The 15,343-nt window shown below is 45.5% G+C and overlaps 1 protein-coding gene across 1 annotated transcript in view; it reads right to left on the bottom strand.

Annotated features, from left to right (window-relative positions):
* Positions 1–15,343, bottom strand: part of ITIH5 (inter-alpha-trypsin inhibitor heavy chain 5) — a 97,130-nt gene that overhangs the window by 47,061 nt on the left and 34,726 nt on the right. The window contains exons 6-7 of the mRNA XM_084781053.1: positions 11,102–11,271; positions 10,152–10,268 (exon numbers count right to left, since the gene is read on the bottom strand). Coding sequence (XP_084637179.1) covers positions 10,152–10,268; positions 11,102–11,271 — 287 coding nt within the window. The remainder of the gene's footprint in view (positions 1–10,151; positions 10,269–11,101; positions 11,272–15,343) is intronic.

Raw genomic sequence — 15,343 nt, forward strand, 5'->3', positions numbered from 1 at the left:
TAACTTCCAAGAACCTTCTAGACTCACTCATGTCATCCCCTAAGCATTCCTCGCCACCCTGCCCCACACACACACTCCTTTCATCCCTGAGAACCGGTCCCCACGCTGAGGTACAATTACCAAAGGCTCCATCTCTATCCCATTGAGCCCTTTGCATGTTGACTTTGCCTCTCTGTCCCTTTTGGCGGCTTGTGTGAAAAGGCTCCTACTTATCTCTGTATCGTTTCCCAGCCTCACGCCTTCTCACAGCGCACAATCATATGTCTGTTTCATTCTTGGAGAATCTAAGTCTGGAGTCAAAGCCAAGATGGAAGAAACCTGGAGGAGGGCCAGGTGTCCTGAACTAGAGAATTGGGTGGCCGCACGCTGTCAGCGCTGAGGAATTTACCCAGCTGTAATTTTAATCACCCAGCCGAGGCCGTGAAGTCCCTGGACGGACAAGGATTTCTGACTCCCAGATAAGCACGTTTAGGGTGGTTATCGCATCGAATTCTCTCTGACTTGGAGAGTTTATCTCTGTGTTGCCTGAGGTGGGTTCCTCTCAGCCTCTCTATAGCCCTTTTGTAGAAAAACTTTGCCAATCCCAGCTGGGGTGTAAGGGACAACATTTTCAGGAAGTGGAAAGAGAGGGCCCGGGCTTTTCCATGACCAGCTGGTGCCATGATCTCAGACGCCAACGACTGCAAGCCGAGCGGCTGCACTGAGAGCACAGGGCACTGCCTCTCCACAAGCTTTTCTTTGTGCGGCAGGCGGAGTGTCTGCGTTCAGAGATGCGCTGCATTTCTAAGCATGCTCTCATTCAGGTAAATCTTCAGTGCCATTAAACCCAAACTGTTACATGGGTAGCTCCATGTGACTTAAAGTTAGCAGGGTTCTAGCAAGACGGATGGTAGGTAAAAGTGCCTCCTGCCAAGCTGGCTGATGTGAGTTCCAATCTGAGGACCTGCATGGTAAAAGAAGAGAGAGAGAGGGAGAGAGGGAGAGAGAGAGAGAGAGAGAGAGAGAGAGACAGAGAGAGAGAGAGGGAGAGAGAGAGAGAGAGAATATCTTCTCCAGCAAATTGTTCTCTGACCTCCCCTTACATGGTGTGGTACATGCACTCTTGCAGACAAACACATACCCACTGAATAACTCAGGCCAAAAAAAAAAAAATAGTGCCTATGTTATTAATGTGTGGGAACAATTTTTTCTTGACACTACAGATTTGGGGGTTTACAAAGGCCCACAAAAACTATTTTGCCCTCTGTTTATCTATTAGTTACTTCCTCTCTTGGCTCAGACAGACAGACGCATGCACGCACGCACGCACTCACACATGTGCACGCACACGCTTTCCTTGCTGTCCCCTGTGCATTGCCCCATGTCTTCGATCTCTACTTTGTACTACATCCCTGAAACATCCATGCACTGGTGGCAGGGGCAGCTGGGTAAGACTATTGAACTGGAATGACTCTAGTCACATGTGGGTTAGAGACTGCACTAGTTGATGGGTCAACAAACTGTGGGCCACAGCAGAACCCAGAGCTCAGTTTGTGCTGGAAAAAATAAATAAAGTTTTACTAGAACACGGCACTCCTACTTCTTTGCATGTAATATATATGGCCGCTCTGGCAGAACACCAATAGAGTTAGTTGTTGGGCTAGAGGCAGGCACAGTGCCTGCCTAGCACCATGTGAACAAACAAGCGGGCATAAGCAGTGGTGATCAGTAGCCACAATGGCTGCCGGGGCTGCAGAGATGGCTCAGAGATGAAGAGGATCTCAGTTTGTTTCCAGCACTCACAACAGCTCACAACCATCTGTAACTCACTTCCAGGGGACTTGACTTCCTCTTCTGGTCTCCTCGGGCACCTGACATGCATGTGATGTGCGCGCGCATCACACACACACACGCACACACACGCACACACACGTTTATATATATTCAATCAAATACTCATACATACAGAATAAATATAAATCACTCTTGAAAATTACAATGGTTAACAACTTCCTGAATATACCTATTTCCTCCTTTCTAGGATGTTTTCAAATCCCCAGAAACCATAAAGAAGGAAGCGAGGCTCTTGTTGTTTCCTGGGGCCACTGGGGTTCTTCCATCTAAACAGACACTCAGGATACCCAGGATTTTAGACTAATCTTCATTTGTGTGATGCCACATAGCCAACATCTTCCAAGCCCTCCCAGTTTTTCAGGCACACTCTCACGTGGTATGCATGCAACACACCTTCTTTCTGAGAGTCTTCACTTGTTCTGGAAGCACTGTCCTCCTGAGCAGCCCCCCACATCTGGTGAGACCCTTTGAATTCCGCCACTCATGGCCACCTCACTCTGCCCATATGTTGGGCCATTGCATGCTCTACCTCCCTTGACCCCATCACTTAAAATCAACTGTATTTGGACACTGGTGTCATCTGGAATCTTCCCTTTTAAACCATGGAGGGTTCATGGGTTCATGAAAACCATGTGCTAGACTTCTGGATTTTACCAGACGTTGCAGTCATGTCTGCACAGGTTCAACCTACCCAACCACATCAGAAAAGGGATGGAAATACGAAAGCCTGTTAATACCCAAGGTGTGCCCCATGTTAAACAAGAATTAGTTCCTTACTCAGTCTAGGCACCAAAGCAGAAGCACTTCCCTAGTTCTTTGTAGCACCCAGCTGCTGGCTGGAGCCTCTGGGAAGGCGATCTCTGTGTGCACGCACCAGCGCTGTGCAGCATCGTCCATCACATTGCATGCAAACAAGAGTGCATGGAGACCCAAAGTTTGAGAGGTGGTCCATGACTAATGTGATCTTGGGGAGCTTAAGAGTAGGCTGGTGGTCAATTTGGTTTTTTTTTTCTCCTTTATTAATTTATTCTTGTTACATCTCAATGGTTATCCCATCCCTTGTATCCTCCCATTCTTCCCTCCCTCCCATTTTCCCCTTATTCCCCTCCTTTATGACTGTTCCTGAGGGGGATTACCTCCCCCTGTATATGTTCATAGGGTATCAAGTCTCTTCTTGGTAACCTGCTGTCCTTCCTCTGAGTGCCACCAGGTCTCTCCCTCCAGGGGACATGGTCAAAGGTGAGGCACCAGAGTATGTGAGAAAGTAATATCCCACTCTCCACTCTACTGTGGAGAGTATTCTGTCCATTGTCTAGATCTGGGTAGGGGTTTAAGGTTTACCGCCTGTATTGTCCTTGGCTGGTGCCTTAGTTTGAGTGGGACCCCTGTGCCCAAATCTGCCTATCATAATGTTCTACTTGTAAGCTTCTAGGACCCTCTGGATCCTTCTACTTTGCCATTCTCCCATGCTTGTCTCATCTAGAGTCCCACTAGAATGTCCTCCCCTCTGTCTCAGTTCCCTGGTAAGTGAAGGCTTTTGTGGGACATGCCCCTTGGGCTAATATGCAGATATAAGTGAGTATATACCATTTGAGTCTTTCTGCTTCTGGGTTAACTCACTCATTATGATCATTTCTAGCTCAATCCATTTGTCCACAAATTTCGGGAATTCCTTGTTTTTAATAGCTGAATAGTATTCCATAGTGTAAATGTACCACAGTTTCTTTATCCATTCTTCTATTGAGGGACACTTAGGCTGTTTCCATGTTCTGGCTATTATGAATAAGGCTGCTATGAACACGGTTGAGCAAATTTTCTTGTTGTGTGCTGGAGCCTCTTCTGGGTATATTCCAAGGAGTGGAATAGCTGAGTCTTGAGGAAGCCCTATTCCCATTTTTCTGAGATAGCACCAGATAGATTTCCAAAGTGGTTGTACTAGTTTGCATTCCCAGGTTGGTGGTCAATTTGAATCCTAACTTTCTTCTTTTAACTGCGTATTTCCGCCTAGTGGCATTGTGTTCCCGCCTATCACCATATCATTGATATAAAGGTGGTGACAATACCTATTTCCTCATTGGACTGCCAAAAGATTAAATGGTGAGGTCTATACAAAGTGATGCCAAGGTATGTGCTTACCATGCAAGCATGAGGACTTGAGTTCAGGTCCCTAACACTCACATAAAAGAAAGTTTGGCAGGCTGGAGAGATGGTTCAGAGGTTAAGAGCACTCACTGTCTGTTCTTCCAGAGGCCCTGAGTTCAATTCCCAGCAACCACATGGTGGCTCACAACCATCTATAATGTGATCTGATGCCCTCCTCTGGCCTGCAGGTACACATGCAGGCAGAACACTGTATGCATAATAATAAATAAATAAATCTTTTTAAAAAAAGTTTGGCACAGATGTGCATGTCTGCAGCTCAGGCTGGGAGAACAGAAATAAGAGGGCCAGCAGAGCTTGCTGTCCAGCCAGTCCAGTCTAATGGCAAGTGCCAGGCTCAGCAGAAAATCCTGTCTCAAAAAGTATAATGGAGAATGATCGAGAAAGGCCTCCACCATCAGCCTCTGGCCTCCACATGCACATATACACATACACACGAGCACCTGCATACATATGTGCATACACATTAGCACATGCACATACCTAAGTACATAAAAAGTACATTTTTTTAAAACTGTGCTTGATAAAGCGCTAATCACTCAACGGTATGCAATGTACCTTTAAAGATACAAAGTAAGCCACGTGGCACAGGCAGAGGAGGACACTCAAAGGCCAGCGAGCCACATGGCCTGCCCCACAGCAGGAGCCACACAATGCGCAAGTATGTGGTGTACGGATGGGAGAGAAACAGAAGTGGAATGGGTTGAGGCATCATGAAGAGAGGTGGGGCTGGACACTCGTGGGTGGAGAGAAACAGCTGTTGTGAGTCGCTTACCCTGCCACCTGACGCCACGGTAAAGTAGCAGCCCACGCTGCTACTGAGGGCCATGTGTGGGCTTGTGGCCATGCAGAGCAGGGGTCTGTGTCCATGGCGCATATGACCACTGAAGACCACACATCGCCTCTCTTTCTGCCACCCACTCCCAAGCTCCCACTTCATTGAGTTTTACAATGAGTCTTGACCCAGTGCCCGAGTCATCCCTCAACATATCCATCTGCAAAACCACGCAGGGGACAAATAGCCAAGTGTGTGTCAGTGGCCAGTGGGAGGCACTGCCACGGCTCCTAAACCGGGGAAACCCTAACATCCAGATACACATTTCCACTGGATTAGGAGAACTAGAAAATTCTGGATGCATGCAGGCTTAGGGGCTCCCAGGTATGGACAGGCCACCTAATGAGTATGCACTTGTTTTCAGGTCAAATGAACTTTACAGTCTGTGTGGGGATAGTGTGTATGCAGGCATATGTATTCATGTGTGTGTTTGCATGTGTGTAGAGGCCAGAATCATATGTCTCCCTCTTTTTTTTTTATTTTATTGAGACAGTCCTTTAAGGAACCCCTATCCTGCTAGATTGTCTTGCCACAGGGACCCTCCTGTCTCTGCCTCCCCAGTACTGATAGTATAGGGGAGTGACACTGTACCCTGCTTCCCTTACATGGATGCTGGGACTCCAAATGTAGGCCCTCATTCCTGCATGGCTCACAGCATCATCTCCTACACTTAATTCTTTACAAACCAAGTGTTTGAGTGATTTATTTTATTTCTTAAAAGTTTATTTGTGTGCAGGGGTGTGCATGCATGGCGAACCCTCATGTACATACGCATGGTACATGTGTTGAGGTCAGAGGCCAATCCCTAGGGGACACGCTCAGGTCATTAGGTTTACGTGGTCACTGCCTTCATCAACTGAGCCATCTCTCCAGCCCTTGAGTAATTATTAAATACCAACTATAGTCCCAGCCCTATGATAAGAGCACTAAAATTGTTCAAGCTCTGTCAAAGTTTTGAGAAGCCAAACGCATGGAGAGTGATTCATAACAAGATCCAAGTGGACCTGTGACAAATGTCTCCTATTGCCAAGCCTGCTGACACAATGTGAAAGCCTTGTGCTGGTGACAATTGTGCTTTTCACCAGTTATACGGCTTCTTCTATGAGAGTCTACCACGAGCCAACTGAGCTTTCCACCCAATGCTGTGGCCTTGGAGAAACTATGGATTGCTACAATAGGAGTTTGCACAACCACTCAAGGCAACAAGGGGCTTTGCAAATTGCTTGGACATGTGTTTGGCTGTTCCAGGGTGGTTCTCCTGGAGAGAGGCCATGCTGTTGCTTAGAAGCCAGTAGTGTGCATGCCAAACTGACAGTGACTAGTGAGGAATGGGATTTGAATGTCCGGAAATGACAGAAGAAAGAATAGCAGTGGTTTCACATCAGCCAATGGATTGCTCCTGCATAAAGCAAGGAAATGCAAGCTTTCCAGAATGCAGCCTTCTCAATTAAATTTTAATCTAATACACAGCATTGAACTTGTGTCTGTCTACACCTCTCTGAGCTGCACACTGCTGCCTGTGGAACGGCGTGGCAGTTTTGTAGTTTGGTTTGTGGGCTTCAGGGCAGACCTGGAACCAAAGCCTGAACTTTCCACTTACTGGCCAGGTTGTGTACCTGTGCAAACCCTCAGTTTTCCAGCAGTAAAATGGAGTGGTGGTGAAATGGTTATAAAGACTAAACCCTCCCATGTTACATAATTCATGTAATACACTGAGGATAATAAATGCCAAGTTGACTATGTGGCCCTTTGTTTTGAAGAGGTCTTCCATGGCTGGAGAAACAGTGCAGCCTGTAAGTGTTCACCACACAAGTGTAAGAACCTAAATTTCATCCCTGGCATCAGTATGTAACCCTACCATTTGGGAGACAGAGACAGAAGGATCCTGGACCACCAGTCTAGGCAATCAGGGAACTCCATGTTCAATGAGAGACCCTTCATCAAAAAAAAAAAAAATCAGGTGTGGAGTGATTAAGAAGGACACCCACAGTCACCCTCCACCCCAAGCATATGCGCACAGGTGTACACAGGTGTATGATTAAAGGTGAACCTAGGAGAGCCTTGCTTAGTTTTTGTCTGTCTGTCTGTTTGTCTGCCTGTCTCTTTTCTTGGTACAATTTGGGCAGGAGTAACCTTTGCTTTTCTGGAAGTTATTTGGCATGATTTCTTCCTTCCTTCCTTCCTTCCTTCCTTCCTTCCTTCCTTCCTTCCTTCCTTTCTTTCTCTTTTATTTCTTTTTCTTTATTTTTTTAAACAGGGTTGTGCTATATAACCCTGGCTGGCCTTGAACACATAACCCTCCCGTCTCACTCAGTTTACATTGCTGGGATCGCAGATGGACAGCAACTCTGCTTATAGGTAAGAATATCCCTGACCCCCATCCTGTCAGAAGTGGAGGACCCTATGTCCTGAAATGGACTGGTCTTAGAGTCACTCAGGCACCTGAAGATGAGGCCTTTGAGCTGTTTCAGCCTCAGGGAATAAATGGTCATGGCGTGAGTGGGGTAGTGATGGTAGACGGCTAAGCATTTTCCTATTTTGGTACTTCTTATTGAGAAGTATTGTAAAAACTACATGTGCAGATACTAATACTAAAACTACGTATTAGTCAGTATCCTTATAAATATTTATAAAATTATAATTTAAAACTTTGGAGATAAAAAAAATAGTATTTCTTTTTATGTTGTTTTCATGTGTGTGTGAGTGTGTGTGTGTGTGTGTGTGTGTGTGTGTGTGTGTTTTGTTATTGTTGTTGTTACTTTTAAATAAGCTCTTGTATATCCCAGGCTGGCATGGAACCCGCTATGTAGCCAAGGATGACCCTGGCCTTCTGATCCTTCTGCCTCCACCTCCTGAGTGCTGGGACCACAGGAGTGTACGGCCACAGCCTACTTACACCCTGCTGGAGCCTGAACCAGGACTTCATGCATATGAGGCTTCAAGCTCCCTTCAAATCCCACCAATAGCTTTTCTTTGTTAATAAGGTTGCCTCCCTTTTTCATAATCTTATCGATTTTTTCTTCTCGTGGACTGTCATTTACACCTTTTGTTCACTACTCTCTTATGCAGCTTTATTTCTTATTGACCTGGAGTAGTTCATTGTTTATGGGTGATAAAGTTATCTTTTTCCTGCTAAAGCTTCCCAATCATTTATTGTCGTTTTAAATTTGTATCAGGAGTTTAAGTTTTTCTTTTACCTGAAGTAATTGTTTTTATTCTTCACAATTACTTTCATCTCTTTTATCCTTAAAATCTTGCCATTGGCTATAAAACTAGTTAATAATGAGCCAATTTTTTTCCTAGCTTTAAATGTGCCTCACTGATTATCTTTACTTAGCCCTGTAATGCATCTAGAAGAGGTTTACTGGTTTTTTATTTTTAATTCTTTTATAGTTTCTTTACATTACATCCCAATTGTTACCCCCTTGCTCCTATCCTCCCATTTCCACCCTCCATCCCTCCCCCCCTCCCCCCTAGTCCTTTGATGGGGGCGGGGCCTCCTTCCCTATCATCTGACCCCAGCCTATCAGGTTTCATTAGGAGTGCCTGCATCTTCTTCCTCTGTGGCCCCATAAGGCTGCCCTACCAAGGGGAAGTCATCAAATCTCTTGGGCACCAGAGTCCATGCCAGAGGTAGTCCCTGCTCCCCTGACTAGGGGATTCATGTAGAGAATGAGCTGTCCATAGGCTACATCTGAACAGGGGGTCTAGGTTCTCTCATGCATTGTCCTTGGTTGGTTTGTGCAGGGCCCCTGGGTCCAGATTTGTTGGTGTTGATGGTCTCCTTGTGGAGCTCCTGTCCCCTCTGGGTTCTTCCATCCCACATCCCACTCTTCCATACCACTCTCGGTGTTCTGCCCAGAGTTTGGCTGCGAGTCTTTGCATCTGTCTCAATACCCCACTGGGTGGAGTCTCTCAGAGGACATCTATGTTGGGCTAATATCCACTTATAAGTGAGTATATACCATGCATGTCTTTCTAGGTCTGGGTTATCTCAGTCAGGATGATCATTTCTAGTTCCATCCATTTGCCTGCATATTTAATGGTTTCCTTGTTTTTGAGATACCTGAAACATGCTCTACCATACAACAAGGACATTTGCTCAATTATATTCATAGGATCTTTATTCATAATAGCCAGAATCTGGAAACAACTTAGATGCCCCTTGATCGAAGAATGGATACAGAAATTGGGGTACATTTACACAATGGAATACTACTCAGCTATCAAAAGCAGGTTTACAGTTATAAATCAATATAGTCCTCCTAGGGATGGATGCATGTAAGTGCTCAGCTCCCTTTCTCCACTCTTGGGCAGTTCATAATCCCCTAGATAATGATGTCACCCATAGTGGGGAGGGAGTCTTCTCACCTCGGTTACTATAATAAAGGACCCCTAGACATGCCATAGTAACCTCCATCCACATGAACCCTGACTGTGGCTCCCTTCCCAGGTGAGTGAGGATCGGGACCAGTTGACAATGAAAGCTAACCGTCACACTCATGAATCCACGAACTCATAAAGCACAAACGGAAAACCTCCCAGGAAGAACAAATAAGAAGCCACCACTCTAAAACTACAGAAAACTAAAGTAGAAGAGAAAAACCACAAAATCAGACACCAATAAAGAGTTCCCCTGAAGAGAACAAAAGTTAAAGTGTTCACTGACTTGTAACAGCAACAATAGAAAGTAGCAGACAAACAGTGTAAATCTCTCTAATGACCCCTCTGAACTTGGAATTGTGTGTGTTGGTGGGGGTGTAGATTTTGTGAGAACTACTCCTGGATTATTGACACCTGAATTCTTTGTTCTGAGACTATGCCAAAGGTACCCCTAAGGGTTCGAGTCCGTTGTTCATGAAGGAGTCTTCGCTGGACACAAATTTTGTTAATATGGTCCTGTTCTGCTTGGTTTCATCCTGTTTTGTTTGCTTTTGCCTTGTTTTGAACCAGGTGTCACTACATAGTCCATACTGTCCAGAAGCTGTCCTGAAACTTGCTATGTACCACAGGCTAGCCTGAAACTTGTGTTACCTTCTGCCCCAATCTCCTAAGTATCTGCATTCCAAAATGCATCATCACGGTCAAGTGAATACACTGCTGAGTGGACCTCTCGGCATGTCCCTGCCTCGCTCACTCGTTTCTCTAGCTGGCCCTTCTGAGTTCCTAAAGCCACGGTTTCCACCAGTGGCTTACACGAGTCAGATTAAGGCTGTTCATAAGTAGGAGTAGCTGGCACCAACTGAATGTCATTCACAAGACAGACAGCTGCCCCAGGCCAAAGCCTGAGCCATTAATCAATGGACAGGTGGCACCCACTCACCTGCTGGAGTTTCACTCCCACCATGGAGGCACTGATGTCAAGCACGAAAACCACATTCTTGGGTAGAGGAGGCAGGTTTTTAGGAGCAAAGTAGTGCACGAAGTAACCATTTAGAACCTGGTGGAAGAAACAATGAAGTAGCTTAAGTAGCATCCAGAGAAAGCAAGGGGGTGACTAGAGCCAGTCTTCGGAAGTTCTAGGACACAAAAGTGGCATCAAGCACACTAGGGTTGCACCCCACATCAAGAACCAAATTATCTACAGTCTTGATCCCTGCCAGAGAATCTGCCGCTAGCTAATATAATCAAGCAGAATCACCTATTTTCAATGTGCTCACCATGGGATGGGGTGTAGCTCAGTGATAGAGTGCTTGCTGAGCACGTGTACACCCCTCGGTTCAATCTGCACTGCCTTAAGACGAATATACACGTGTACATGAGCATATAGACACGTAGACCATGGGAAGCCATCAAGTATAATTATGCGACTTCCTCTGACCTTGCTTCCTGAGAATCCTGCCTCTCTCATTATCTGTTTTTACTGAGCATCTTCCAGGGTGAGATACCGAGGTTGTCTGCATTCTCTGTGCACACTCACACATTTTAATATTCCCACCTTGTCTCGGGGAGTGAGACAACCCAAAGGGAAATAAGCTGCGGAACAGTCTCTTTTAATTAAAGTTGAAGAAGTGCTAAAATTCTAACCTCATCTAAAACACCACAGGGAAAATTATATTATAGATTTCATTTGCTGTCCAGGTTACTGAAGCACGAAATAGGTACCCACAGCAGCCAGAAACGGAGCATTGGTAGTCTCTTTGAAGACATAGTTTGGGTTTAAATAGTTTTACTGAGAACTGGGAAGATCTTTCACCTTTAGCTAAGTATTGGATTCCATCATTCTGAATGGAACGGAAAGGACCACATACGGCAGCATCATGGGACCACTACCTGGATGTCCCCGATGTTCTGTTCTCTCTTGACATCATATCGAATGATGAAATCCCCCAAAATTCCATTCTGGGCAATCTTAGCTTGTTGGACCACAGTGGGCTTAAAAACAATTTTGGCAAAAGTTTCATTTTGGTTGATGACAGTAGAAGGAGGAGGACCTAAATCACCTGCAAGTAAGACATGAACAGAACAAATTACTGAAATTATAAAGATTTTTCCTGAAAAGAGTTAACAGGATGTTAAACTTCATTCTATTGGGTATTTGTTCTCCTATGAACATTTGTTAATTTCTCAAGAAATAAAGGGTTTATTTTGGCCCACAGTTTGAGCAACCATAGTCAGTAATGGAGTGGAAGCTGGTCACGTTGCAACCAAGGTCAGAAAGCAGAAACATAAATGCCACATTCTGCTTACTTTGTCCTTTTTATTCAGTCCAGGACTCTGTCCCATGGACAGTGCCACCCATAGGCAGTGCCATCTTTTCCACCTCAACAAGCCTAATCCAAGTAATGCCTCACAGACACACAGATGTGTGTCTCCTGGATGATGCTGGATCCCGTCATATTGACAATATTAACCACCATGCTGAGTCAGAAAAAAACTGTATTCAGATATTGATCCACTTCCCACTAGATCTGAGCCTTTGCCTCAGCTACCAAGCCATCTGTCAGATACATTAATAGTCATGCCAGTGTCACGTTATTGAAAATATCTAGTGACATGTTGTACTTATCACCGTCCTAGTCTGTGGTAAGCATCGCGCCAAGTTTGTTACTATCAAACTTAAGCATCTGCAAAGGAGTAGGAGGAGTACAGTATGGCACCGTGGGCACATCACACTTAGGATGGTATATGGCTGTCAAAATGAAAGAAGCCCCGTGGGAACTACTGAAGATGCTCACGGTCATTGGAATATATTCTCTATTCTTCACTTACATAGAGTTCAAGGTCAAACACAACTTACCCAAGGGCAACTGGAGCAGGCTGAGTGCTCCTTTGGGAGGAAAGTTACTAACTTGGAAAGAATACAAAAGAATCTCTGATGGGAAGTGTCCTATGTCTGATGCACAACTTGGCAACATGGATGTCCTTGGTGTAAATGAATGGATGTGTATATAACTTAGCAAGACTTACACATCCGTTTTATGCGCCTTTAAAAAATGTAAACATGGGAGCTAGAGAACAGAATGGGTTAAATAGGCACCGTGTGGCATGGAACATGACAATCTAATTTGCCAAGCAAACCCCTCTCTGTTCTTTTCCTTGGAGTAAATGTGTTAGTGTAGCCACTTATATGGGGATTAGTGGTATCCGGAGACGGTTCAGATGCCAGAATTAAGACCAGGCGTAGAGTTTCTGGGAAGCACTTGCAATGCCAGCAGCAGCTGTCACCCCTCCCATCACTCCACATGTCCAAGCACACCATGGAAAAGTCACCTGCAGGATGGTGTAAAGCAGGCCTCAGTCTTAGAAGAGCAGCATTGGCAACGCCTTGGAACATTCTAGAAACATCAACTCTCAGACCCTTCCCAGAAACTCTGGAGAGAACTTTAGGTTCTGTAGGTGACGATGGGCAATGGCGACATGTCTTCGACCCTGACCTCAGACCTTACATGCAGAAAAGAGTCATGGCCTTGGTTGTGTGAAAGCACACTTATCCCAACACAACACAACACAATACACCACAACACCACCAGATACAATTCTCTTTAGACTTCTGGCACGCACCAAATTTACCTCGCTCCAGGTCTCTCTCATAAAAATGCTTTTTTAAAAAACAAGTGCCTCAGCCTAATACATGCATAACAAAACGAAAGCCCTGGGAATTTAAAAAGTATAATTTCTTTCTTCATGATTTATTTGACTGGGTTCTTTGATACAGACCACAAGAAAGGCTATGTATAATTTTTGCTGCCTATTGACCTTTGGTTTCTGTTCATTCATGATGAAAATGTATGAGTTTCCTATAAAAGGGCTTAGTTCACATGTCCACAGTGTGGGTGGATTTTCCATTTTGTTCTTCACTAGGAAGCCTAATTCCTGACCCTGGCTTCCACCCACTAAGTACCACACAGCAACAGTGACCCAGTAGACATTCTACTACTGCGGGGAACAATTTGAGAGCAGCATCTTTTTAAGAATTATGTTCTTGAATTTTGTGTGCAAATATTATATTGAGAAATTATTATGTACATTCATAAAGAAATTGGTTTTAACTAAAAAAAAAAAAGAATTATTGTTAAACAGGGGTGCACAGCAACGCTACAGCATGCGTGAGGAGGTCAGTTCTCTCCTTCAACCTAGGGCTCCGGGGATCAAACCCAGGGTGTCAGGCTGGCACGGCAAGCTCCTTCGCACTGACCCAGCCCACCTGCCTATAATCTTAGATAATTAAAATGTTCTGGGCTGAGAAGACAATAACGCGCAAGCATGAAGGCCTGAGTGCAGGCGTCAACACGCATGTAAAAACAAATGCCTGTGATTCCTGGGGGGGGTGGGGGGTGGAGGAAGTGGGGGAGACGGCAGGCTGCGGGCATTCGGGTTCTCTGGCTAACCATTCTAGCCAATCGGTGAGCTCTGGTCCAATGAGACATTGTCTTTAAAAAAACAAGTGAGCGCCGGGCGTGGTGGCGCACGCCTTTAATCCCAGCACTCGGAAGGCAGAGGCAGGCGGATCGCTGTGAGTTTGAGGCCAGCCTGGTCTACAAAGTGAGTCTAGGACAGCCAAGGCTACACCGAGAAACCCCGTCTTGAAAAACAAAAAACAAAGAAACAACAACAAAAAAAAGTGTATAGTTGTCCTCCTCCTACTACTTCTCTTCCTCCTCCTCTTCCTTCTTCAGGAAAATATCAAATGGAGGATGACCCCAGTGCAGCAGGAGGGCCCAGAATTAGGAGGGCACCGTGGCTTCTGCAGAGGATCCAGCAGCAGTCTTAGGGGCTGCCAGTATGGCTGAGGCTGTGGCCGTGGTCGAGGCCTTGGGGCTCGTGAGGTAAAGCCAAAGACAAGGAGTGGATCCCCATCCCCAGGCTGGGCCGCCTGGTAAAAGACATGAAGATCAAGTCCTTGGAGGAGATCTCCCTGTTCTCCCTGCCCATTAAGGAATCCGATTTTTGACTTTTTCCTGGGCGCATCCCTAAAGGATGAGGTTCAAAAGATCATACCAGTGCAAGAGCAGTCACCGGCTGGCCAGCGGACCAGGCTCAAGGCTTTTGTCCCTATTGGGGACTACAATGGTCCCATTGGTCTTGGTGTTAAGTGCTCCAAGGAGGCAGCCACTGCTATCCGGGGGCCATCATCTTGGCCAAGCTTTCCATCATCTCTGTGTGGAGAGGCTACTGGGAGATCAAGATTGGCAAGCCCACACTGTTCAGTGCAAGGTGACAGGCTGCTGTGGCTCTGTTTTGGTGTGTTCCATCCCTGACCCCATAGGCATTGTGCACAAGAAGCTACTGATGATGGCCAGAATTGATGGCTGCTACCCATCATCCAGGAGCGTACTGCCACCCTGGGCAACTTCACCAAGGCCACCTTTGATGCCACCTCTAAGATCTACAGCTACCTGACCCCTGACCTATGGAAAGAGACTATGTTCACCAAGTCTCCTTATTGGCCACCTTTTAAAAAAACCACACGAGACTCTCTGTCCATAGGACCCAAGCTCAGGCTGTGGCTACCACATAAGGGTTTTTATACAAGAAAAATAAGGTGAATTAAGTCTGTTTAAAAATAATTATAAAGCAATAGAAAAGTAGACCTATGGCCTTCACATGCACAAAGGTGTCTCACACAAGAAATGGGAATAAAAATCCTCCATTTATTGGAGGAAGGGGAAATCTGATAATTCTATTAATTGTAGCTATTCACCTAAAGTCCAAAGCAAAATAATACTATATAATACTGTTGACTTTTCACTGTTCTGAACTAGGGCTCATATTGCTGACCATCACACAGCACTTCATAAACACAGTGAATGTCTTTGCAGGGTCCTTCACCATGTTCCAGAGACAACAAATACTTCAAAAGAAGAGTTTGCAAGCCAGCCAGAAGAAGAAAGCAACTGCCACACTTGTCTAATAAGAGGCCTTGCTTATTTGCCTCCTCACTTGGTTAAGGGGAAGGCGTGAACTGTGGCAGCTACTCCAACCAGGGACACTGTATCACGTCACTCCACTCAAGAAAGTTTACTAGCTGCTCTCTGTACCCATGAACTCCTTCTCAGGCCACCAGCCTTCCCA

The sequence above is a fragment of the Acomys minous genome (genome assembly GCF_964271855.1).
Source record: "Acomys minous genome assembly, chromosome: 5".
NCBI classification, from domain to species: domain Eukaryota; kingdom Metazoa; phylum Chordata; class Mammalia; order Rodentia; family Muridae; genus Acomys; species Acomys minous.